The sequence below is a fragment of the Dipodomys spectabilis genome, unplaced genomic scaffold (assembly GCF_019054845.1).
Source record: "Dipodomys spectabilis isolate Male_0828 unplaced genomic scaffold, ASM1905484v1 ptg000231l, whole genome shotgun sequence".
In the NCBI taxonomy this organism is placed as follows: domain Eukaryota; kingdom Metazoa; phylum Chordata; class Mammalia; order Rodentia; family Heteromyidae; genus Dipodomys; species Dipodomys spectabilis.
The window spans coordinates 6,731,857-6,759,171 of record NW_024870908.1 but is presented as its reverse complement, the minus strand read 5'-3'; the positions used below and the strand labels follow the sequence as shown (position 1 = coordinate 6,759,171).

The 27,315-nt window shown below is 46.5% G+C and overlaps 1 protein-coding gene across 2 annotated transcripts in view; it reads right to left on the bottom strand.

Annotated features, from left to right (window-relative positions):
- Positions 1–249: 249 nt before the first annotated feature.
- The window catches only part of LOC122123684 (CREB binding protein), a 128,916-nt gene continuing 101,850 nt past the window's right edge, over positions 250–27,315 (bottom strand). For both annotated transcript variants that reach the window (XM_042698094.1, XM_042698096.1), the window contains exons 20-31: positions 24,742–24,822; positions 21,750–21,806; positions 18,241–18,318; positions 17,409–17,476; positions 13,849–13,999; positions 13,449–13,595; positions 12,499–12,612; positions 10,646–10,811; positions 9,999–10,166; positions 6,764–6,925; positions 6,190–6,471; positions 250–4,949 (exon numbers count right to left, since the gene is read on the bottom strand). In XM_042698094.1, coding sequence (XP_042554028.1) covers positions 2,799–4,949; positions 6,190–6,471; positions 6,764–6,925; positions 9,999–10,166; positions 10,646–10,811; positions 12,499–12,612; positions 13,449–13,595; positions 13,849–13,999; positions 17,409–17,476; positions 18,241–18,318; positions 21,750–21,806; positions 24,742–24,822 — 3,625 coding nt within the window. In that variant the 3' untranslated portion in view covers positions 250–2,798. The remainder of the gene's footprint in view (positions 4,950–6,189; positions 6,472–6,763; positions 6,926–9,998; positions 10,167–10,645; positions 10,812–12,498; positions 12,613–13,448; positions 13,596–13,848; positions 14,000–17,408; positions 17,477–18,240; positions 18,319–21,749; positions 21,807–24,741; positions 24,823–27,315) is intronic.

Genomic DNA, 27,315 nt, shown 5'->3' with positions numbered 1-27,315 from the left:
AACCTTTGGCTCCATTTTAGAGCAACCAAAAGAAATAGAACACTTCACCTCCAACTGACAGTACAGAAGCAGAAGTTATCCACGGCCACCTCACTTGATTTCAATTCTTAAATATTAGGACTCTCAAAGACATTATCAAAAAGGCATGTTCAGTGGAGACAAATTCAACAGATCTTCGGCCTTTCAGTGACTAGCTGCTGAGCTAATGATAAGGGTCATTAGCCAATCGGAACCATCTTTGAATCCAAGCAGTTTTACCAGCTTTTATTATAAACACCAGCACATTTCAAGTTCCCTCTTTTTGATCACAAATATAGGACTTTTTCTCTTCTCCTCTCAAGTATACAGCATGAGACACAGCGTCTGGGCTCTCCAGCTCTTACAGAAATTTCCTTAGGACAGGTTTAAGGTTAGTATCCATAGCCCACACCCTCAGCCACATCCATTGACACCCGGATGGACAGTTGCATAGGATGCAGATTCCAACAAGGAAGAGGTTGGTACATAGAGTTTTGAATTCCAGGATAACCTGAAAAAGACGTCTCCACTGCCCACGTTAAAAGGCTGCACACTGGCGAGCACCCCCTCTGAGCGTGGGCTTGGAACAGCTTCTCCAGGGCTCCGGCTCCACTTCTGGTTTGAACACATGGCTCAGGAATCCCCCATCAGCAGAGAAGGGGACTCCGAAGAGGACCGCGAATGTGCAAGTTGAGCAGGATGGCAGGTTCTGGAGGCAAGAGGACGGGGTGGAGACGGGGGTGGGGTGGGGGGGGTGGGTCAGGGATGCTCGATGGCGGCCTTATCTTTACCTGGTTTAGCAAATCCACATAATTAAAAAACCAAGACTCAAAAACTCCGTGCTAATACTACATTGCACCCTTCCAAGTTCTCTGAAGGATTCCTCAAATTTAGATTCCCAACTCAAGTATGATGTATTCTGAAAATACTTCTGTGAACGTTAAGGGCCAAAAAGGAAGCTATTTGGGCCATGATTTCTACAGTTAACACCTCAGTCCCTACCCCTATCAGAAACCACCCCTTTGGCTGGAAGACAGGGATTACAAAAAAGTTCTGGGGGGTGGGGGGAGAGGGAGCAGCAGACCAGGGGTTCACGCCAGTCCCCTGCTGACGTCCTCCTCTAAGCTGGCTTTGCAATCTTTCTGAGTCACCTTACTCAGTAAGGTCACCCACAGCTGGGCTGGTGGCAGGATCTGTTCCAGGTGGCACACGGCCTATGGGGGCCTCACTGAGGCCCCACAAGACAGGCGGATGGAGGCATCCTCCCTACTGGACAAAGGATTTCAGGGGAGAGGGGGCGTCGGTAGCCACCTGGAGTTCCATGAGCACCCTTTGCATCAGATCTGGGATTTGTGTATAGAGGGGGGAGGGACTGCCTGAAGAAAGGGCAGGAAGCCCTCCCCAAACAGAGAGCTGGCTGCAACAGGAGGAAGGATGGGGAGACTGGGCCGGAGGCAAAGTGCTGCCTCAGAACCCTGGCGTGGCAGGGACGAAATTCACCTGTGAGCATCCGATCGGCGTGGCTACTGCCAAGCTGCCACCTCAGTCTGGGAAGGAAGGCGACCAGGCTGGGACGTACCCCAGCCGCCACCCGCACGGCCACCACGACCGCAGCCCCGGCCTCTCCACTCTATGCGAACAATCAGAACCATGTCTTACAAAGAACAGACTCCAAAAATATATATAAATAAATAAAAACCTTAAACATTCTTACAGGGATCTTAAAGAACAGAATACATATTAAAAACTTCAGTAATTTATATCAATTTTAAGCGATACTTTATATACAATGGGAAAAAAAACACATGCATAGTCCAAATACAATGTTGAAAACAGCATTTTCATAACAAAAAAACCCCGAACACTAAGTGTTAATACCATGTACATGAATTCAAGAAGGACCACCCTTTTTGTCTGTTGCACACAGTTTATTTAACAATATGATATAAGAAATGAGTTGGTACTTTACCATTCTATACAGTGATTGAATCTTCTTCAATTTTCTTATTTATAGTAATTATAGCGCTTGCATGATTTACACTAGAATTGCTTTTCCTCATTTCAAGTTTCACATAGAAGAAAGAAATGAATGCTTCTTCTCTATTAGCATTAGCATGGTCTAAGGAGACTGATCATCCCTATTTTTGTCTAAAACCAGTTTTATCAGAGAAACAAAGCAACAATTTCTACATCTGCAAGACAAGAGTTTGGCTTAAGCCAGCATGTATAGATAGATGTGTGTGGGTGTGTACGTGTGTGCACGCCGGAGTCAATTCCTATCGTCCAGGGTAATACTTGGAGATGCCCACAGAGTTCACTATAGAAAAAAATCTTCCCGCAACGTCAAGACAGTTACCGGGATACATTATAAGATGCATTAATTCAGGAACCAGTTTCCGAATATTATTTTTCTTCTCACTTTCAAACATAAATGTTTAAAGTCTTGAAAATACAAATAAAAAATATGAATATAATGAACTTGTTTTTCCCATTTAAAAAAAGGCATGAGTCACCAGCAATGTCGACAAAAAGAATCCAAACGACCCCTCCCCCCCAAACAAAAACAAAACGGGGAAAAAAAGAGAGACCAGATATTTAAATCAACTGGTTTTTAACAAAAAAATATATTCTTTGTATTGTTTCTTTAAACATCAATCCACCCTTCCATAGCTTGGAAGTCGCAGTCCCATCTAGGGGTAAAAAGATTAGCCTAGATGCCTGGATTTTCAGTACAAAAGGTCCAAGAACGTGAAAGGGGAAAAAGTGATGCTCTCATAATGCTACAAACCCTCCACAAACTTTTCTAGAGTGTCTCCCGTGGTGTCACCGACCAGAGCCAGTTCACTGGACAGTGCACTCCTACTGGGTGTGTTCAGTTGAGGGAGCATTGCACTCTGTTCGGGGTTCCCCAGGTGTCCCTGATCCATGGAGCTGGCCATAGTGACCGACAGTCCAGGATGAGGGGAACCAGTCTGGGGAGAGACGTGGTGTGGTGAAGGCTGGGGCTGTATCCGTGGTGACGGGCTGGAATGTGGAGGCTGGGACTGGGGCCGTGGAGACTGGACAGGGGCTGGAGATCGCACCTGGTTACTAAGGGATGTGGCGATCTGCTGGCCAGGGAGATGGGAGGCCTGCGGCTGTCCTGAGAGCATGTGCTGCTGGGGGCTCATGGGGTTAGGTTGGCCCGGGGACCCAATCTGCTGCTTCATCTGCTGCTGCTGCAGAATCCGCTGCTGCAGGGCCTGCTGGATGTTGGGGGTGCTGTCGGCCCCCAGCCCAGGCTGCCCCATCTGGCCAAGCTGTCCCATCTGAGCGGCCATCTGGCCCATGGAGCTGCCCTGGATGGGGAGATGCTGCTGCATGCGTTGCTGCTGCATGGCTGGGGCGTAGCCTCCAGGTCCTTGTGGCTGCTGAAACTGGCTATGCCCGGCCATGCCCCCGGCCATACTGGCGCTGTTTTGCTGCTGCTGCTGCTGCTGCTGCTGCTGTTGCTGCTGCTGCTGTTGCTGCTGCTGCTGTAAGAGCTGTCTCCTCAGCATCTCTCGGTACTGCGGATTCATACTTGCCATGTTGGGGTTGTGGCCTGGGTTCATGATGTTGAGGGCCTGGCCCTGGGGGTTCAGGCCTCCCATTGCCTGCTGCTGCGGAGGCACACCAGGCCGTGGCACGCCAGCTTGCATCGCATTCAGGTTCTGCAAGCCAGGCTGTTGGTGCATGCTGGGCTGGGGCTGCATGCCGGGCTGGGACTGGAGGCCGGGCTGGGGCTGCATGCCGGGCTGATTGGCCACATACTTGGCTGTGCGCTGTTTGATAAAAGCTGCCATGAGCTGTGGGTTGGATTTGAGGATGTTCAACACCTGCTGCTGCTGCTGAGGGGAGCTGGGAGACTTCAGGGTCCGTAGCAAGTCTTGCAGGGCGCTGGGTGAGATGCTCCTGGGCGGCTGTACATTGGGCATCCGCGGCCCAGCCACAGCTGGTTGGGCCTGCATAGACATCACAGGCCTTGGCATACCTGGCATTGGTTGCTGCTGGGGAATGGGTGCCTGCTGCCACTGCCCGGGTGGCATGTTGGGCATAACAGGCCCACTGACCTGGTTGGGCCGGGGCACATTCAGGGCCATCTGGCTTCCAGGGGTCCCCATACCTGTACGCCCTGGGGGCATGCCATTGTTGATATTCACTCGGTATAGGTGGTGCTGCTGCTGGGCCTCACGCTCGATCTGCCGGGCCGCTTCTACCGCTGCAGGTGGGGGCTGGGCAGGGGGAGGGGGGGCCGGCACCTGGTTGGCGGGCTTCCCTGTGGACACTGTTGTAGGAGGCTGAGTCCGGGCCACACTGGGGAAGCCGGCTGGTGACATGCTCACTGGCGAGGGCTGGGGCTGGGGCGGGGGCTGTGGCGTCTGGGGCGTGCTGGGCTGCTGTGTGGGGGTTCCAGGCGGTGCTGAGGTAGGAGAAGGCAAACTCTGCTGAGGCACATTGCGGGTGTTCATCGTGGCCATCCGCCGGCGCATGAGCTGGGCCTGCTGCAGACGGTGCTGGATCTGCTGCTGGCGGAGCTTGTGTTTGATGTTGAGGCAGAAGGGCACAGGGCATTTGTTTTCTTGGCAGTGCTTGGCGTGGTAGCAGCAGAGGGCGATGAGCTGCTTGCACACGGGGCAGCCCCCGTTGGTCTTGCGCTTGCAGCCCTTGGTGTGCTGCACCACCCGCTTCATCTTCTGGCAGGACGGCAGCGAGCAGTTGGCGTTGCGGCACTGGCAGGCGTGCACCAGGGACTGGATGCAGCGCTGGATGCTCAGGCGCCGGGATTCCTGGGGGCTCTTGGACTGTGGCTCGCCCTGGCTGCTGCCCTCATCGTCTAGGCCCAGGCCCCACTTCACCATCTTGTGGGTGTGACTCTTGGTGTTGTAGCAGTTGATACAAAGGTCATAGTCCTGCAGACAAGCAAAAGGAACGGTCAGCAGAAGCACAGGCCCAGCAAGAGTGGTCTGAACTCGGGCCCAAGCCTGCACATGCTTGAACGTAATGTCTGCTAAAGTTTCCAGGCAAAGGACCGGGGCCTCTTCCTTCCTTGCTTCCTCTGCTATGAGAAAAGCATCAGGACTCTGCCCCATCTCTCCAACAACCACAAAATCCAGTGTAGGAGGCCCAGTACGTGAAGAGGGAGAGACGCTACAGCCATTCTTCCTAAGCACACCAGGGCATGTGGACTTCATTCCCAAAAGAAAGGGTACACAGTACGCATGGTCTATATTGCACAAGCTAGTTACATGAGCCCAAGCATCTAAGAAATGCTTGCACCTGGAAATTGAGAATGAGTTTGGAGCCCTAGAATTGGGACTGAAAACCTTGCTCACAGAAAAACAAAGAATCTAGCACCAGCAAATTATAAAATGGAGAAGGCTGGGGGGAGAAAAGCATTTTAAAGTGGGTGAAGCTGGGTGCTGGTGGCTCCCGCCTATAATCTTAACTACTCAGGAGGCTGAGATCTGAGGATTGCGGTTCAAAGCCAACCCAGGCATGAGACTCTTACATCTCCAATTAACCACCAGAAAACCAGAAGTGATGCTGTGGCTCAAGTAGAGCTAGCCTTGAGTTGAAGAGCTCAGGGACAGCACCCAGGCTCAGAATTCAAGCCTCACAAACAAGCCAAAAAAAAAAAAAAAGGGAAAAAGAGAAGGCCACAGAGAAAGAGGAGCAGAATTTAGTCTGTCCAGAACAGAAAAGCCCAACACATATCAAAGCCAGTTGACCTCAGCAGAAGCTAGCAATCCAGCCCTTGGGACTCCATTGTGAGTGAATGAAAGGACTAAGACCTGGACCAAAGGTGTGTGACATGCCACTGGGATACAGGGCACCCTGACCCTGAGCTGGGTCACAGGAGAAGGTGAACAGGCAGAAATTCCCAAAGAAGCAGTATTTCAGCAACCCCCTCTGCACCTGCTCCACAGAGTGCGCCTGTGGGTCCCTATAGTCAGACTGCCTCAGCTCAGGGCAGCCAAGCCAGATAAGAGCAGGGACAAAGACAACAGAGCTTCTGCCTCCTGCTTGGCTCCTTAACCTGAGAAGATCAGCACAAATTCTGCTGTGCAAAGATGCCAATTCTGCATCACGGTCATGGATGCTCTGTGGGAATCTGCACCGGTTGCAGATGTGGCAAGAAGGGAGGCCTACCTCACACACGGTACAGTGCCAGCGTGTTTCCACGTGGTGTTTGCACTCGTTGCACGTGTAGACGAAGCGGTCCTGACCCTGGGTGTGCAGCTCCACCAGCATGCACAACGTGGACCACTTGGAGCGGCGCAAGGAAGAGAACTCCCAGTGTTTGTCTCTGGCCAGGGTGAGGAAGGCATCACGTCCATCCATTAGGTCGCAGCTGAGCAGGGGGTCAGGGTCCACGATGGGGGGCAGGGTGTTGATGACAGGCCCAGCATGCAGGTGAATCACAAAGAAGACCTGTAGAGAGGAGGTGCATTAACTCCAAGGGGGTCAGTGCAGGACAGGGCCACTTCTGCCTGTGGAACAGGAGGGTGGCTGAGCCTGACACCAGCCTGAGGCCCAGGCTCCCCCTGGCTGTATCCACGTCACATGGTATTACCACACTGGCCAGTTCTGGCTTCTAGCTTCCCGGTGGTCCTCTCTCCACCACACACCCACACAAGGGGCCAAAGGAAAGCCATCTTTGTGCCTTCTGCCTCCTCCTGGGCCCAAAGGAGCCCAGCACCTCCTACCCAGCCTGCATGGTTACCTCCTTGTGCTTCTCCATGGTGGCATAGAGCTTCTGGGACAGGTCATTTGACACATTGGGCATACTGGGCTTCTTCTTGTTTGCACGGCTAATGCTGCTTTTATTCTTGTTGGTCTTCTTGTTGTTCTTTTTCTTGGCATTCTTGCTGTCACCCTGACTTCCCTGCAATCACATGCAAGACTGTCAGACAAATGTGCAGATCCCATGCTGCGAGGTGCCAGTGAACCAGCCTAAGTCAAGGAACTTCCAGGTAGACTGCACCTGCACCCAGGCCAGACGTTACCTTCAGAAGGCGTCTAAGGAAAGGTGAGAGGGCGGAAGCAGAGTCTATACTTGTATGTCATGTTGCCTTCCCTCTCAAGGGAAAGAATACCCAAGATGCTGGTGTCTTAACAAATGGAAGGCAGCAAAATTCTTTCATTGCTCTGTTGTTCCACTGGATACTACACATGCTATGTCCTGTAGCTTTTTCTCTGTCTTGAAGAGGGACCTGAATATACACGATGGGCGCATGTGTCCAACAGAAGGCACAGGAAAGATGTGCATAGAGAAAAGCTGTGCTGTGACTCTCTAGGTTCCCCTCAAGAACTACCCCAGGCAGGACACCTTCAGGAACCTGTTTTCCTGCTAAGTCTGCAGGAAAGTCTGTTAGTGCTCCAATTACTGGGCTAAGTCTAAGAGGGCTCACATTTCAGGCCAAATGCTCTGATGTTCCTATCTCTGCAAAGAGTTAGGAATTTGGGGGAGAAGAGCTAACCAGATCTATTTCAGCCCAGGCAGGAAAGTCGGTGAGACTCTTCAATGAACCACCAGAAAACTGGAAGTGGTGCTGTGGCTCAAAATGGTAGAGTGTTAGCCTTGAGCAAAAGAGCTCAGGGACAGCACCAAGGCCCTGAGTTCAAGCCCCATAACAACCCCCTTGCCCTAAAAAAAGTTGTTTTTTTTTCTGGGTACAGAATGGGGGTGGGGGAAGAGGACAGCACTGGAAGTTGAACTCAGGATCTCACCTTTACATTGCTAGCTCTTTCTACATGGGTCACCATTTCGGCTCTGCCTTTGTTTTTTTTTGCACTGGCTGGTTTCAAACCTTGGTTCTCAGATCTCAGCTTCCTGAACAGCTAGGATTACAAATGTGAGCCACCAATACCCAGCACCCTCAATTTTTTTTTTTCTCATTTGGAACAATAGCCCTTTTCCCTTGGAATTTTACCTATGGATATTTGTCTTTGTGATGCCCCCCACCCCTCAAAGTTAAAGTTACACACATGAAGTTACAGCATCTTCACACTTAAAAAAGACTACTAGAAGCTTTCCCCATTTCTGTGAAATTGAGAATGACTTTTTTTTTCCTTTTGGTGCTGGTCCTGGGGCTTGAACTCAGGGCCTGGGTGCTATCCCTCTAAGATTTTGTACTCAAGGCTAACGGTTGAGCGACAGCTCTGATTCTGGCTTTTTGGTAGTTAAGGCTGCCCAGGCTGGGTATCTGGGTATTCTGGCTGAATCACAATCCTCACATCTCAGCCCTCCTGAGTTATAGGTGTGAGCAACAGGCTCTCAACAAGTATCTGATTTTTAATAGAACAGGAGCATTCCTTTTGTCCCAAAGTTAACCCTGAGTCCTAGGTGTCTCTGAGGAAAGCACATCTTTGCCCACATCTAATTGGACACACACACACACACACACACACACACACACACACACACACACACACGAACAAGTCTCCCTGCCAACTTCTTTGTATCCTGCCTTCTGAACAACCACATATAACCAAGTTCCTGTGCACAGCCAGGGCCAGCTGGGGCACCAGTCCCTTTCTTCCAATGGAGACCAAGTGTTGTCTCACCAGCAGTGTAACCTAAGGTACACAGTGTGTGTGACATGAGGCTTCTGATGCTACACTACATTGCTACCAACTCCAGCCCAGCCAAGTCTCATCCATCAATCTCTTTGGAGGTATTACCAAGCATTTCAATGGTAGTATGTCCTCAGCCCATTCTTGTTTTTGGTCAGTCGTGGGGCTTGAACTTTGGGCTTGGCACTGTCCCTGCGCTCTTCAGCTCAAGGCAAGCACTCTACCGCTTGAGCTACAGCGCCACTTCTGGTTTTCTAGTGGTTTATTAGAGATAAGAGTCTCATGGACTTTCCTGCCCAGGTTGGCTTTGAACTGTGATCCTCAGATCTCAGCCTTCTGAGTAGCTAGGATTATAGATGTGAGCCACCAGTGCTGGCAGCCTCTCCAAGACTACAGTAGTGGCAGTAGCAACACAGTGATTTCAACCATATATGAGGCTGCTTTAGTTCATGGTTTTTCCTCATATGCTGCCACAAAGACTGCTTCCAAGTTTTGGGACTGCTACCCTCAAAAATTCACTGTAGACCTGCACTGCATTTACAGCTACAACCCAATCTCTACCACCATCCTCTCCTACTCAATGCTTTGCAATCCCAACATAACAACAGGAAGGTTTCCCCTATATTTTTGGTAGGGATGGGATGGGTGCTGTCTCTCTCACCAGCACCTCTGACAGTGCCCTAGACCTCTCTGCTCCTCAGAACTAGCCCACCATCAGAAAAGCCCAGTGTGCAACTACCTATCCCTTCCAATTACTCTTCCTAGAACATAATCCCGGCAGGGGTTCAGTCTGCATGTCTGGAATACATGGACACTTATCAGTGAACAAGCTGAGTATAAGGCACAAAAAACAGAGGCTGGGAAAGTAGCTCAGTGGTAAAGTGCTTGCTTTAAAAGATGCATGAGGCCCTGGGTACTATTCCTCAGCACCACATAAGCAGAAAAAACCAGAAGTGGCGCTGTGGCTCAAGTGGTAGAGTGCTAGCCTTTAGCTGAAGAGCTGAGGGACAGCGCCCAGGCCCAGAGTTCAGGCCCACGAACAACAACAACAAAAAAAAAAAAAAAAAAAGAGGAGGAGGAGCTGCCACAAAAGCCAAGAATAAAGCATGGCAACAGAGGGCCTCCTGCATAAATAACTTGTGCCTACCTCTGTGCCCAGATAGGATCCCTTCCCCTGGCTTTCCTTCCCTTTCCCCCACACTGTCCAGGGAAAATGCCCTTAACCAAGCCCCCAGGCCCACTTTCTGCTGTGACAACCTGACAATGCGGAGAAAGAACCTAGTGACGTGCACTCTCTTCCCAGTCTGCCACCCCTGCATGGCCTGGGCTGCCCCCCACAGCGCTAGGAAGAAGCAGTAGGGAGACTTGGGGGGAGCTTGCACCTCAGGGGTCTCGCTAGCTGCAGTGCTCTCCTCTTTTTTCCTCTCTTCTTCTTCTTGTTCTAGCTCCTTGATGCTCTCTTCCAACACATTGGGCCAGAAATCTCCTTCAAAATATGGCAGTTCCTTGGCACTTGTAAGCCTGTCTTCATTTGCCTGCTTGAGTATGTCCTGGGAGAAAGCAAAGCACCGAGGTGAGACGAGTATCCACAGGTTCCTGGAGATCCTACCCACGGGCCACCAGCTCCAGTGCACGCACTGATGGTGCTGCTCCAATCGATGGCATAAATGCTTCTCCATTTTCTTTTTTCTGCAGAGCTGAAGACCAAACTTAGGGCCTTGTACTGTCTGCACAAGTACTAAATCCCCAACCCTTCCATTTTCACTCTAGGTTTAGGCTTCTGCCTAAACTTAAGCCACTTTCAGCTTTTTGAGTCTCACAGACTTTTCTGCTGAGGCTGGCTTCAAACTGTGGTCCTCAGATCTCAGCCTTTTGAGTAGCTAGGATTACAGGTATGAGCCACCAGCCCAGTGGTTTTTGATTTCTAATCCCTGTAGATGAATCTAATTATAAAGCATGTGACAGCAAGAGAAAAACACACAGATGTCTACTTAGCTGCAAAAAGCCATGCTCCTTTGGTATGGAGTACCTTGTAGTCATGAATGATCCGCTCTGCAAATGCTTTGTCCAGCATCTTCTTGTACCACTCCTGTAGTCGTTTTGGTTTTGGGATTTTTTGATCAGGGGGGTGACAGTGGAAGATGTAGTCATCTCCTTCACTTGGGGGACAGGCCCATATGTGCCCTGTTACATACCTATAGGACAAACACACAAGTCAGAAGTATCAATGAATTGTGCTTTACTTTCAAGGAATTACAGCTGAAGAACAGAAGCCAAACACAGGACAGAAATATGAGGAAAAAAGAAAACAAGGGTTTCAAACCAGTAGAATTTGTGTGTGTGTGTGGGGGGGGGGGGGGGGGGAGGGTTGGTCCTGGGGCTTGAACTCAGGGCCTGGGTGCTGTCCCTCAGCTCTTTAGCTCAAGGTGAGCACTCTACCACTTGAGCCACAGCACTACTTCCGGTTTTCTGGTGGGTTTTATTGGAGATCACAGTCTCACAGACTTGCCTGCCCGGGCTGGCATTGAACCGTGATCCTCAGATCTCAGCCTCCTGAGTAGGTAGGATTACAGGTGTGAGCCACTGATGCCCAGCTCAATATAAATTTTTATTGCTTTCAACTTTAACCCTGGCAACTAGCTGAAGTATTTTGCTCTCAAAAGTGCACACACAACTGGGAAGTTGGCTCAGTGGTAGAGTGCTTGCCTTGCGTGCACGAGGCCTTGGGTTTGATTCCTCAGCACCACATAAGCAGAAAAAAGCCGAAGTGGTGCTGTGGCTCAAGTGGTAGGGAGCCTTGAGCAGAAGAGCTGAGGGACAGCGCCCCAGGCCTAGAGTTCAGGCCTCATGACTGAAAAAAAAAAAAAAAAAAAAAAGTAAAAATTAGCCGGGCACTGGTGGCTCACGCCTGTAATCCTAGCTACTCAGGAGTCTGAGATCTGAGGATCACGGTTCAAAGCCAGCCCAGGCTGGAAAGTCTGTGAGACTCTTATCTCCAATAAACCACTAGAAAACTGAAGTGGCGCTGTGGCTCAAGTGGTAGAACATTCGCCTTGAGCTGAAGAGCACAAGGACAGTAGCCAAGCCCAGAGTTCAAGCCCCACAACTGACCAAAAATAAATAAATAAATAAATAAAAGTGCACACAGGTTGGGGTTGACATGAGAGATGACCCCTGACCTCATCAAAGAGCCTGTGAACTAACCCACTGGCTCAGCAAGGCAACACAAGGAAGTGCTGTCTAAGTGAAGCGCTGAATTTCTTCCTGATTTCCTCCTGTACATTGGAAAAACAGTTCCATTGAATATCTGTCTTTTGAGGGTTAACAAGAAATCTCATTCACTCTGTTCAAGACACTTTGATCAAATATAACACATTTTCATATTTGAGAAAGGAATGCAACTCATTTGCAGCTTATACTGTATCTTCCCAGGACTGGGCATAAGTTGGTCTGTATTTGGAGAGGGTCTCTCAGGGAACGTCTGATCTTTATGTTAGAAATAAAAATACATAAAACTTCAAGTGAAGGGCTGGGAATATGGCTTAGTGGTAGAGTGTTTGCCTAGCATGCATGAAGCCCAGGGTTTGATTTCTCAGTATCACATACACAAAAAAAGCTGGAAGTAGCACTGTGGCTCAAGTGATAGAGTGCTAGGGGACAGTGTCCAGGCTCTGAGTTCAAGCCCTAGGACTGGCAAAAACCAAAACCAAAACCAAAACCGAAACCGAAACCGAAACCAACCAACTTAAAACCAAAACCAAACCCCCAACAAAATCCTTTAAGTGAAAAGACTACCACACACACACACACACACACACAGACACACACACACCACCCCTTATTCCATAAAATAAACACAGAGAAAAAGATAGTATAACTTACCCCAATTTCTTCACATATTCCAGGTATCCAATAAGGATCTCATGGTAAACGGCTGTCCGGAGGCAACGTGGCCGGAAGAAATGAATACTGTCCAGATAAGATATGTACACACGCCTGGAGGTGGGGTAGAGGTATCACTTTTAATACACAGTATCTTTCAAACTTGAAACCAAATACCAGCATCCAAACTGCCACCAGAAATAAGTTTTGATAATGGTTATAGTGGCCACCCAACAGGAAGTGATAAAACCCCAATCACAGTCCCATCCACCAACCAAGTTAACAGCAATCATTTTGTTGGCCACAGAATGGCCCAACATACTCCTAAGATAGCCAAAGGAAGGCTCAGGGAAAATGGGAGAAAAGTCACTTCCAGGAACCTTTCACCTCTATTTTGGATGGAACCTGAACAGGGTAGAAATATTACTTGAACAAGTTCATCCAGCTGTCCCACCCCCATGTCTGTTCCCTATAGTAATATGCTTTGATAACACAAAGCAAGACTAAAGCCACATATACTCAGAGCAGAAACGTGTCATTAAGACCCTTTATCAAGCTGGGTGCTGGGGGCTTATACCTGTAATCCTAGCAACTCAGGAGGCTGAGATCTGAGGATCGCAGTTCAAAGCCAGCCCGGGCAATGAACTTCTGTGAGCTCTTATCTCCAATTTACCACCAGAAAACTAGAAGTGGTGCTGTGGCTCAAGTGGTAGAGTGCTCTCCTTGAGCTGAAGAGCTGAGGGACAGGGCTCAAGCTCAGAGTTCAAGCCCCACAACTGACCAAAAAAAAAAAAGACCCTTCATTTCCCATTCAGTCAATGGTTAGTTAATTGTGGCTTACTTTAGTAATGAAGAATAAAGTATACAGTTCCTCTAAAATCCCTAAGCTTTGGTCTGTTCATTCCCAAGAAACTGAATGACATGCACTCAGAAGAGTGATAGACTACTACCTTGTATTTGGTGGGGGACAATCAGAGCCATATTCCTGCACGTGCATTCCAAAAAAGCACACATCCACTCCATCAATTTCCTCAAAAGCAAAAAGTGCTTTGGTTCGATATGGGAAAGATTCCGACATTTCCCCTGAATCCACAAACCTGAAATGAAATGCAGAGAAAGGGTTGAAATGTCATTGTTTAAAGGTATAGAATTACTACGGCTCCGTCACTTCTTGGGATGATGACCAGAGTGCAGACTCAGAGCTGTGCTCCAGTTCTTCCTCATTCTCAGACCTGGGAACCATACGTTCAGGCTGGCTGCATGTGCTAAATGCCATGAAGCCGACTTAGCCCTGCAGAGATGGGTACGGGGGATTGTTCCCCCTGCATTCTAAGAAGAGAGCACACAAACCGTGACTTCATCCCAGGCTTGACCTCCACAGTCTTGTCTGAGCTGGCGACTACTCTGACAAAAACTTCTCCGGCTTCAGGATGATTCTGACGTCGCAAAAACTTGTTCACTCGGTCTTCCAAGTGGTTTCCTAATCGTGTGGTCTGCAGTCCTAGGAAGTCCGGAAGTAGGGAGGAGGCTTAGAAAGGGATGCGGGAACTTGGACCCCAATCTTTCTGCACAGTGCCTTTTTCAAGAACTATTCAAGAACTATTTATGAAAGAAGTGGACTATGGGATCCCGGACACTTTGCCTCTGAGAACAAAATGTCTGCCCAGATTTACCTTTTTCTTATTTTTTATTTTGTTGTGTGTGTGGTCTTGAGGCTTGAACTCAGGGCCTTGTGCTCATGGCTGGCACTCACTCTACCACCTGACCCATGCCTCTAGTTCCTTTCCTGTCTTTTTCCCAGATCTGGCAATCTTGTAAGACTAGGCCAGAGGAAAGCAGGCTGTGCCCTCCTCCTCCCTGCCTTTTGCTTTTGACCCCAGGACCTGGCAGGCTGGGAAGCAGCCTCTGAAAGAACAAGTCTTCTTTGTTCTATAGGGCTGGGAAGGTGGCTCAGTGGTAGAATGCTTGCTTCACATGCATGAGGCCCTGGGTTTGATTCTTCAGCACCACATATGCAGAAAAAGCCGGAAGTGGCACTGTGGCTCAAGTGGTAGAGCGCTAGCCTTGAGCTGAAGAGCTGAGGGGCAGCGCCCAGGCCTAGAGTTCAAGCCCCACCACTGGAAAAAAAAAAAAAAAAAAAGACTTGTTCTAGCTCTGCTTGGGTAAGTAAAAGACTCTATGGGGCAGGCCAGTTTCCCAACTGTCTCCCACAAATGTCACTGGCTTCCCATTACAGAACTATACTTTAGAAGCTCTAACAGTAACAGGTCATGGTACACCCTCTGGGAGACAGCTTAAGTGCAATTCACAACAGAGTCACCTCCTAGCACTGACTAGCCTAAAACAGCAAAGAACATTCCAGGGCCAACAAATCAAGCACCAGCTTAAAAACTACTTGTGGCTTTTGCTTTGTTTTTTTGGTCATGGGGCTTGAACTCTGGGCCTGGGTGCTGTCCCTCAGCTCTTCAGCTCAGGGCATGTGTTCTATCACTTGAGCCGCAGAGCCACTTCTGGTTTTCTGAGTAGTTTATTGGAGATAAGAGTCTCACAGCTTTTCTGGGCTGGCTTTGAGCTACTATCCTCAGATCTCAGCCTCCTGAATAGCTAGGATGACAGGCGTGAGCTCGGCTACTTGTGGCTTTATGAGCACACCAGTCACCTGGAGAGAGGCCGAAAAGACTAAGGATCAGTCTCAGCCAGTTTCAGATGGCTTGTCCTATCTAGGGACAGCCGCAGGTAACCATGACAAGTGTTAACAGAGGGTTAACACATTAGTCACAGCCCAGTGCAGGTGGCTCATGCCTGTCATCCCAGCTACTCAGGAGGCTGAGATCTGAGGATCGCAGTTCAAAGCCAGCCAGGGCAGGAAAGCCCGTGAGACTCTCATCTCCAATTAACTACCAGGTCAGAACCCAGGCCCAGAGTTTGAGCCCCACGAACAACAAAACACCCCCTACCCTCCCCCCCACAAAAAAAAGTTAGCCACAGTACGGAGAACTCCTATACAAGGGAAAGACTAGATGGATTTTTTTTTGGGGGGGGGGGGGGGGAAAGAGATGTGTATGTGTATATGAGAGAGAGAGAGAGGGGTTTGAACTCAGCGTCTCATGTTTGCTAGACTGTGGCTCTACCATTTGAGCCATGCCTCAAATCCTGTTTTTGCTGTTTATTTTTGAGATAGGGTCTCATTTCCCACTTCAGTGTGCATATCTGAGTCAGCATTTGCCTATTTTAGGCTTTCCGTCATTTCTTAGACCGACGTCATGATGTACAGATTCTCTGGCTGTGGGAAGAAGTCTCACATGCTTTTCTGCCCAGGACAGCCTAGAACATCGATCCTCCCGATCCCAGACTCTCACATAGGTTTGAGATGACAAGATAAGCACTACTGAAACCAGCAACAGGTTTGAAGGGATCTCTTGAACTTTTCTGCCCAGGTTATCCTGGAACCATTTCCTGGATCTCAGCCTCCTAAGTAACAGATTACATATGTAAGGCATCAGTGCTTGGAGTGAGATGCAATTTTTTTTGGCTGGTCATGGGGCTTGAATTCTGAGCCTGGGCGCTGTCCCTTAGCTTTTCAGCTCAAGGCTAGCGTACTACCACTTGAACCACAGCACTACTTCCAGCTTTTACTGCTTATGTGGTGCTGAGGAATCAAACCCAGGGCCTCATGCATGCAAGGCAAGCGCTCTACCACTGAGCCACCTTCCCAGCCCGAGATGGAATTTTTTAATGGCCTCAAACACAGTAATGAAATTTTGAATAGACTTTAAAAGTAGTTTTCTTCGTTATTCACTTTAAATTTTTTTCTACCTTAATGAGGAATATAAGAAGTAAATTTGGCTGGGAATGTGGCTTAATGGAAGAGTGCTTGCCTAGCATGCATGAAGCCCTGGGTTCGATTCCTCAACAACACATAAACAGAAAAAGCCAGAAGTGGCACTGTGGCTCAAGTGGTAGAGCGCTAGCCTTGAGCAAAAGAAGCTCAGGGACAGTGCCCAGGCCCTGAGTTCAAGCCCCATGACTGGAGGGGGGGAAAAAAAAAGGTAAATTTATTTGGGATTTTAGAAGACTCCTAGTTCCTTTAAACAAATCTAGATTTCATTTTTCTGTAATCATGGTGCTTTCCTGGGGAGTACATATTCCATTAATAAAGGAGATAAAAACAACTTATAGAAAAATTATCTGTAAGCGTATCAAAATAAAGTGATGGACACCGGCATGTGCCAGGCTAGGTAACCATTCCGAGAAGCACAGATGTGGGTGCACAGGGTCTCATGGGGGCACACATCACCTCTGTGCTGAAACCCCTGAAGAAAATCTTCAAGTTCCCTTTAAGAAGTGGTTTCCAAGCCTGGCAGTGGTGGCTTACATCTGTAATCTTAGCTAAAGAGGAGGCTGAGATCTGAAGATGACAGTTCCAAACCATCCTGGGCAAAAAAAATTCATGTAGCTCTTATCTCCAATAAACTACTTAGAAAAAGCTGGAAGTGGTACTATGGCTCAACCTTGAGCAAAAGAAGCTCAGGGGCAGTGCCTAGGTCCTGAGTTCAAGCCCCAGGACTAGCAAAAAATAAATAAATAAATAAATAAATAAAAGTGGTTTCCAATTCAGATCCATGGCAGTCCTCCTGGGGCCCTGAAGCCACAGTACTTTCATCTGTGTGGGGCTTGACTTCCTTACAGTTTACCTTCAAAGCTTTCATTCAAAATACGGAAAATGATCATACAAGCTGGCTTTCATGTAAGGATCCAAATGATTTAACCCGAAAGAAAACAACTTCTAGGTGAAAGCCTTCGATAACTAAGCTCAAACCACATGTTGAGAGGTACCAAAAGAAGACAGAAAAATCTATACAAGTTTTAAGATGCACAGTCCAAGAAACAGAAAGCTTCTATGAACTTACTCTTAGCACTAAATTTGTTTTCTTTTCGAGGTCTGCCAGTTTTCTTCAAGCAGTTGTCACACACAAAGCTGCAAAACAAATAATGGGTATGATCAGATTATATACTCCACAGTGTCTGTTGCCACACCAATGCCACATTAAAATATTTCACTGGCAATTAAATAAATTACATTATTGTAAAAAGAGTGAAAAGCCAGACAGCTTTGATCCTGCAATTTTTCTTTTTTCTTTTTTTGTTTGTTTTTTTGGGTCCGGTCATGGGGCCTGAACTCTGGGCCTGGGCGCTGTCCCTCAGCTCTTCAGTTCAAGGCTAGCGCTTTACTACTTGAGCCACGGCGCCACTTCCGGCTTTTTTCTTTTTGCTTATGTGGTGCTGAGGAATCGAACCCAGGGCCTCTGGCATGCTAGGCAAGCGCTCTACCACTGAGCCACCTTCCCAGCCCCAGATCCTGCAATTTCTAAAGCAAGCAAACACTTAAGATTTAAATTTAGAACCAACTGCCATCTTCCTTAATTGCTGAATTCTTTTTTTTTTTGGTCAGTCATGGGGCCTGTACACTGGGCCTGGGCGCTGTCCCTCAGCTCTTCAGCTCAAGGCTAGCGCTCTACCACTAGAGCCACAGTGCCACTTCCAGCTTTTTTTTTCTGCTTATGTGGTGCTGAGGAATCAAACCCACGGCCTCATGCATGCAAGGCAAGCCACTTTCCCAGTCCTAATTGCTGAATTCTTGCTGACAACAATGAACAAGACACAGCCACCATCGACACCTTGTCTGTGGTTCTGTGCTGAACAGCTCTCCTTTCCCCTGGGATCCCAGGAAAGTTAACTCACCCTGAAGGCCAAATGATGTCATAGTGCAAAACACAAATCTGATGCATCTTCCGACCACACTCTTTACAATCGACAAAACTGGAAGACAAGAAAGTGCCGTCTTACACAGTGTCACACAGATGCAAGTCTATGCAAGAACTTGAATATTCTCTGGGTCACTTTTTCTTTGGGGGTTAGTTGGAGATAAGAGGCTCAGAGACTTTTCTGCCTGGGATGGCTTTGAATTGCAATCCTCAAATGTCAGCCTCCTGAGTAGGTATGGTTACAGGCTTGAGCCACCAGCACCCAGCTCTGGGTCACTCTTGACTACCTCTGACATTTACTATTTCTCTACAAAAAGAGGTCAAGACAATTTCTATAGAAAGAAATATCGATTTTCCTTTCTGTTTTTTTGGAGACAGGGTCTTGTTATGTAGCCCAGGCTGGCCCTGAACTTGTTATCCTACCGCTACACTTCCCAAGTGCTGAGGTTACACGCATGTACCACCAAGCACCGCCAGTCTTTCTCTTTATTTGTACAATTGCTTAATCCTCCCCCACCCCCAATCTCTCTTGCAACCAGTAGCAAAAGTTTACTTTTGGTGCCACTCCTGGGGCTGGTGTTGTCCCTAAGCCTTATCTATCTGCTCAAGGCTGGTGCTCTACCACTTGAACCACAGGTCCACTTCCGGCTTTCTGGAGATAAGAGTCCCATGGACTTTGCTGCCCAGGCTGGCTTTGAACTATGATCCCAGATCTCAGCTTCCTTAGTAGCTAGGATTACAGGCATAAGCCACCTGTACCCTGCTATCATTGCAATTTTTAAACTTTCACAGCCAGGAACCAGAGGCTTCGTCCTGTAATTCTAGCTACCCTGGAAGCTAAGATCTGAGAGGCTGTGAGACTCTTTTTGTCTGTTGTGGGGTTTGAACTCTGGGCTTGGGCACTATCCCTCAACTCTTTAGCTCAAGGCAAGCACACTACTTCTTGAGCCACAGCGCTACTTCCAGTTTTCTAGTGGTTTATTGGAGATAAGAGTCTCATGGACTTTCCTGCCTGGGCTGGCTTTGAACCGTGATCCTCAGATCTCAGCCTCCTGAGTAGCTAGGATTACAGGATGACTGACCAAAAAAAAAAAAAAGCCTGGAAGTGGATCTGTGGCTTGAGTAGTAGAACATCAGCCTTGAGCACAAAAGATAAAGGACAGCTCCTAGGCCTTAAATTCAAGCTCCAGGACAGCAACAGCCACACACACACACACACACACACACACACACACACACACACACACACACACACACACACACACACACACACACACACACACACACACACACACACACACACACACACACACACACACACACACACACACACACACACACACACACACACAATTTTACTGATAGCTGGTGCTAGTGGCACACGCCTGTAATCCTAGTTACTCAGAAGGCTAAAATCTGAGGATCATGGTTCAGAGCCAGATTGGCCCTAAAAAACTCTTTCTTGTTCAAGGCAGTGCCTGGGCCATGAGTTCAAACCAGGACTGGCGCCCCTAAAAAAGCAAATAAAAAATTACTGTAATGAAGGTATATTTCACAGTCCAGGAATTCTGATCTTACTACACATTCTTTTTTTTTTTTTGGGGTCCGGTCGTGGGGCCTGAACTCTGGGCCTGGGCGCTGTCCCTCAGCTCTTCAGCTCAAGGCTAGCGCTCTACCACTTGTGCCACAGTGCCACTTCCGGCTTTTTTCTTATATGGTGCTGAGGAATCGAACCCAGGGCCTCATGCATGCAAGGCAAGCGCTCTACCACTGAGCCACCTTCCCAGCCCCCTTACTACACATTCTTAAGTCCCATACTTTCTCTAGGTGATTTCACACAGAGTGACTCAGGAGACACAGAACAATTCCTTCTGTGTTATAACCACGTGCTCTTATCTCTCAATTATTTTTAGGAAACAGACAAAAAGCTGACAGGTAATGACAGCCCCATCAGGCCTGAGGCACAGGAAACAAATGCCTGATCCAAGTCACAGAAGGTGGATGGCATATTTGAATACAGTGGTGCAGCAGGAAAGGGCCTATATACTCCCACAGAACCATTCTCTATACTGCTCTGTACAGCACAACAGCCCACAACTGGGTTCCATGCCGCCAGGAGCTGCCAGAGACCCCACCATGTCAAGAAACTAAGGAAGTCAAACTTTCAACACGTTTGGCTCACTGACTTACCCCCACTGTAACATCTTGGGGAGGCTTAGGGCACCAGAAAATATTGTGGCTCAAAGTCTTCTGTCATATGACCCAAGCTCTTGCTAGTAATTACTGTCTAGTGGGACTATACACGCTGTCCAAGCCTACAGTCACGATGTTCCTTAACCCAACTGCTGTCTTTGTTCATGTGGAAGGAAGAGAAGACACCCAACACTGAATATCATGTGTCCTTTCATTCCTTTATGTCTAGAATGTTGTCCTTCTCCCTAGCAACTGCTTCTAAAGGAGTGTCACCTTTTCCAGGAAGCCGAGTGGTGATACTACTTGCCTATGCTAGGGACCTTCATCTCTAGACCCTCATCTCTAGAAACACTCATGCTGTGCTTCCTGTTGTCTGCCCTGATTCATCTGTCACTCCTATCAGACCAAAGGAACCTCTTTATTCTGCTGCTTGGCATCCAATATGTGAATATATTTGAAACTGAAAAGTGAACGTAAGACACTAACAAGCCATGCAAGGGAAGAAGATAATGTAAAAAGAGGTGGAAAATCCAGAACAATCCTCAGGTTTATTAAAGGTGCAAGTGGGTACTTGGGAACGTCTCCATAAGGGCTAACATTTCACAAGTTGTTTAACGTAATCATGCACCTGGACTCCAGCAATAGTGAAGACAAAACTAGGCTTCCAAATATAGCCTGTGGGGATGCAGTCTTTTCTACAGCACTTGACCTCTGCAGAGCAAGGAAGCTGGACGTCAAGGGCGGGCAGGGCCTCCTTCTAAGCCTTGGGCGTACCTCAAATGTCTCAATCCATATTTCCCAGACAGCCACTATAGCTGGTGCCTGTACTCACTAAGCAGCAGCCCCAGACAGATGTCTATTTTCAGAGCAGAAAACAGTGGGTATCACTAGGCCCTAGTCTTTCCAGAAGCTCAAACTTTAGAAATGTAACATTCTCATCACCAAAAAATGGCGGCAAGGACACGGACTCATATTTTGTGTTTTTAGGAAGTGTTTTCTTTCTGACACGTCCCGGGAAAGGACATCAGCTGTAGAGAAGCCTGTGGCCCCTCTACAGAAATTCTAGAGAGGTTCAATGAAACCAAGACACCGATTTAAGCTTTCCATTGTTAAAATAATTGGAGAATATGTAACAGAGATATCTATATTTGAATTTAAAAAAAATCTATAAGACAACTTCACAAAAGAAATCCCTCAGGGTAATGTACTGTTACTGAATTCGCCTACAATCCCCGCATAAGGAGTAACTTTCCTGATCTGAAACCAAAATTAAAAGAATATATATATACTCACGGTTCAGGGTCTAAGGTGTCATTTTTCTTCTTTTCAAATTGATCCTTGGAAATTGTCCTTTTTATAATTAAAAAGAAAGGCAAATATAATCAGCTAAAATTTATTTGTTGAGTATAAATGGCTTGTTGGAATATTCTATAACTAGTTCTTTAGATAAATTATGATCAGCTGCAATCTAAAATATATGTAAATGACAATGAATATGTGTAATTCTACAGAAAGCACTACCAGTTATCACTCAATATATACGATTAGTTTATCACCCACATTCTTTCTTAGAAAACATCCAACTGCTACCAGGTTTACCAGATTTAATTAAGACTAGTCTATGCTAGCAAACTTGTTGAGATTCAATCATGTTCATTTTCACTTAAGTCTATATATAATGACTGATGACAGATACTGGCAAAACCACAATTAAGTTACAATATTTCACAGTATAGCAAGGTTCAACATATACTTAAGGATACTGTCCAAATGCTGAAAGGGCTGGGCTTTTAGGTTTATGTACTGTCTTTTTGTTATGATAGGTGTACATACGAATTACTTCTGATTTATAGAATTACAGAATTTAAAAAATCTTAACTGATACACAAACACATTAAAAGTTATATAAATTAATGGGGCAGGGAAATCATGTAATATTCAATATATGTACATTTTGCACATATATTAAATCAGGTTAGTATTTTTATCTCATCAAACATTCACCATTTCCTTGGGGTGAAAACTTTTTTAAAAAGTTTCAGAATGTGAACTTTTTTTTAGGAAATTTTTTTCTGGCCTTTTGAAGAATGTATGTAAATGTTAACTACAGCCACACCACAGCTTTTGCTCCTGTCTAATCATAACCTACTGGTTAACCACTCCCCACTCCTTCCCCGTACAATCTAGTTATTAATCACTTTTTTCTTTGGGGCGGGGGGTGCCAGTCCTGGGGCTTGAACTCTGGGCCTAGGTGCTGTCCCTGAGCTTCTCTTGCTCAAGGTGAGCGCTCTACCACTTAAGCCACAGCGCCACTTTTGGCTTTTTTGAGTTTATTGGCAGTAAGAGTCCCACAGACTTTCCAGCCTGGGTTGGCTTTGAACCATGATCCTCAAATCTCAGCCTCCTGAGTACCTAGGGTTACAGGTGTGAGCCACCAGTACCTGACTTTTATCGTATTATTAAACCAAGGAATAGAGATAACAAGAGAACTAAAAATAAATGGAATAAGCAGAACTTTAGTCTGTGGTCTGAATAATGGCAACCCAATGATAGCAGAAGTGCGCATAATGCTGACACCTCTGGGCCTGAGTCTTCCTGCCTTTGGGGCACAGTAACTTGTGGCCAGAAGCAATGGAGACTGGAGAAAACAGTCTGGAGAAAAGAGAGAACCACAAAACACTGGAAGGCTGAGGCAGATGTGGGCCGGTGGGCTTCTTGGGTGTTTTAAACATATAAATGAGTCAACCATTTGTGGTTTTCCAATTTCTTGCCATGCTCTCTGGGTATTCTACTGTCACAGGTAACTAACCGTAAGAGGCTAAGCATTGGGGAGAAAAGGTTAACTCAGTGCAGGATGAATTAAATCCATGCCTGTCCTAACTTGATTCAAGTAAGCAACAGTCCAACCACCAGTAAAGAAGAAATATTTGCACTTTAGGTCAGAAAACAGGGACAGTGAATCCTGGAATCATACTAACCTACATTAGCTTAGCCACTTAAAGGGATGGAGGTTTACAGTGGAGAAAAACTCCAAAATAAAGGATGGGGTATGAATACAAAACTCATTTTTAGCTACTGCCATTTCTGTGAGTAGTTGTCGGGTGTGCAGGGAAAAGTTTCGATTTTCTGCCATGAGTGGAGGACATCAGGAGAGAGCACTGTTTTATTCTATGGACGGGTTCGCGTGCGGCAGCGCAGGCTCCCCTGAAACTCACCGTCCTCTTGCCTCACCTTCCTGAGATGGAAGGCGAAAGAAATCTTTTTCTTACTTTTCTTTAAACATTTTTTTCGATGTTAACATAAAGGTGCTGTACAAAGGAGTTGCAGGCACGTAAGCCGCAGAGTCCATTTCTTTTGGGGCAATGTCACGCCCTCCCTCGCACTAACCTCTTCTGTGCGGCTGCGCTGGTCGTTTGAACTCTGGACCATGTGCTTGCTAGACAGGTTCCCTAACAACTGAGCTATATCCCACCCCCTTCACTACTTTATTTATTTATATATATGTCTTTTCTTTTTTCATACTGGGGATCAAACCCAGGACACTGTACTTGCAAGGAAAGCACTTTGGGAACAAGGTGTTGCATTTATGCTCAGACCAGACTGAACCAAGACTTTTCTATTTATAATTTCCAATTCTCCAATGGGAGTGACCTGTGTTACTCTTCCCAATTTTTTTTTTTTTGGGGTCCGGTCGTGGGGCCTAAACTCTGGGCCTGGGCGCTGTCCCTAAGCTCTTCTGCTCAAGGCTAGTGCTTTATCACTTGAGCCACAGCACCACTTCTGGCTTTTTTTTCTGCTCATGTGGTGCTGAGGGATCGAACCCAGGGCCTCATGCATGCAAGGCAAGCGCTCTACCACTGACTGAGCCACCTTCCCAGCCCACTCTTCTCAATTTTTTGATGGTTGAGATGAGGCCTTGTAAACTTTTTTCCTTTTGCCCAGGCTGGTCTAAAACCACTATCTTCCCAATATTAGCCTACCAAGTAGCTAAGAGACTACAGGGACTAGTTAAAATGCAATTTTTTAAAAAGACAGGAAATGTCGAGACAGAACACTGAATATAGTGGAGGTTATAGTACCTTTGCCTTGAATGGAGAAGAATGCAGAGGTGGCAGTGCTGTTTGGCTAAGGCACCTCTATCTTTGAGGATGTCTATACACATACCCCACACTTATATTAAATGTGCATATAGTTAATGTAAAAAACACTACACGAAAGTCACAGTGCTCTATTGGTTTACCCTTTAGTCATGGACAAGAGGGAAATATGACAAGATGGTACTTACGTCTGTGGTTGTGAAGGGTCGTCACCCAGGGTCACATTCTCGCCCTGGATCTCTGTGAAACACTTCTCACAGAAATGATACCTGTCAGCAAGAAGGCCATACTTGGGTGAACTGGTCCATCATAACACACAGCCACCCAAGCAACGAAGCCACCAATCAGAGCAGGGCAGAGCACCACGACGAAGGGGGGGCGTTGTTGGTTGATTGATGGGTCAGTGAGGACAATGAAAGGAACAGGAAGCAGGTGGGGAAGGGGAGGATTAGAGAACAGGGAGGGGAACAAATAGCACAGACATAGAGGTAAGACGCAAACACCAGACAACACAGAGCAGAAAGCCAAGGCAAAGCATTGATTAGCATTCGGTCTCACTGCACGCGTCACAGGCCATCATCACTAACAATGACAGGCTTGGTCCAACTCCAAGATGCGAATGTTCTCAAGGAGTTGTTAATACTACGATTGCATAGAGCCTAAATTTAGGAATCTCAATTTTGTTATAAAGTCAAATATAACGCCAGTGTTTGAGAAGGAAATTTTAACTTTGAACGAAACAGTCTGACAAAAAGCCTTTAAAAAGCAATTTAAACTGCAATAGCTTTATTTTTCAGAATGGAAATTTATGCTTCACAGCAATTCAGAGATTCTATTTCAGTATTAAGCCAGATCTTTAAATGTGGTAATGCTGAGTACTCAGAACTGGTTTTAATTTTTTCCTGTTATTTTTATCATGATAATCACTCAGTTAATTGTGTTACAATACAAATGAAACCAAATCCACATTCTAGACAAACACTTAACAGAAATGCAGTCAGGGTCAGAGACTTTCCAGCCATTTATTAATAAAAAATTATAGAGAAAAATTGATATATTGTAAAAGCAATATTGTATAAATAATACAATATATGCAAATCCATGAAAATCTAAAGGAGTGTTAAAATTAACTTCTAAGCTTTGATTTGAATTTTGGTACTGGGACCAATCATTAATCTTGTTTTTTTGTTTTTTTTTTGGCCAGTCCTGGGGCTTGAACTCAGGGTCTGGGTGCTGTCCCTGAACTTTTTTGCCCAAGGCTAGCACTCTACCACATGAGCCACAGCACCACTTCTGGCTTTTTCTATTTATATGGTACTGAGGAATTGAACCCAGGGCTTCATGCATGTGAGGCAAGCACTCTACCACTAAGCCACATTCCAGCCCCATTCATCAATTTTGAGATACTTAGTGAATGACTTTTCTGATTTGGTGACAATCCAAGTAAAGTAAATTTAGAGCTGATTTTTAAATGGCACAATCTGCATTTGAGAAATTATCCATCACCCCAATTTCTTACATGATAATAATATAGAGCCTGGGCTCATGCTGTTAAGTAAGAACAGTTAAAATAAAACTATTAAATGTTTGGAAAGGACATGAATGGGAAAAAAAAAAATCAACAAAAATGTAGGCAAATGCTGCATAAACAAGATGAGCACACAATACTGCAAACAAGCCGAATGAAGGTGAACTGCACAAGCAAGAAAGAGAAGCGCAAGGAAGCGACGGCAGCACAACAAAATGCGGTTTTAGTGCTCAAAACTATGGCTACAGGATGCTGAGAAGGATTAGTACTGCAGACACCAACAGGATGCAGAGCGCCACGCTGAGCCCCGTGCCACCCCAGGCCCCCTGCATGGGTGGGACCACTGCAGAGCGAGCCCCAGTACTACTCTGTACCCTGGCACAGGGTGACCTACGCAGAAGGAATCCCTGGACAAAGGGTGAGCAGCAGCAGCTGCAGACTCGCTCGCTCACTCATTCACTTACTCACTGGCTCACTCACTCGCTTATTCACTTGCTCGCTCGCTCGCTCACTCATTCACTTACTTCTTACTTGCTTGCTCACGCACTCACTCAGCTACAGACTGAATCATGGGCTACTAAGTGAAAGCCCCCACACATTTCAGTTTGAATCTTAACATATTGAGCATCTTGTCTGCTAGGTTTCACTAACCAACACACATACAGTAACTTTAAAACATCAAACTACAGATCATATACAACACGTCCAGATTAACCAATTTTTCATCTTCTGTTGATAAAAACAGGGCATACTATGAATTCAATCAATAAATTCTACTGAAATTAAAAACTGACTAGGAACAGATTGACATGGTTTTAAAATATATGTATATTTCTGAATGAACTATACAGCAATGTTCTGATCATTCGCTATTTTGTAGATATTCTCATGGAGCCTTAAATTCATAGACTTCAAAGAATTCCCACATGGAGGAGGGTATGGTCTTCACTGGCAAGAAAAAAAGTATCAAAAGTATAAAATAACTCAGTAGCAACCAGAACAGCATGCAAAAATAGACATTCTCTCAAAGACAAATATTTCCCTTTTAAAAAGAAAGCTCAGAACTGAGAGCTACTTTATCAGTTATACAGCCAAATTCAGCACTATAGGTCAGCAAGAAGAGGACTGCTGGCCACAATCTGAAATTATATTACCATCACAATCAAAAGTGAGTCTAAATGGTTTTAAAATGCTGGGCAGATGTTTTGCTTTTATTCACACAAGGCATCTGAAC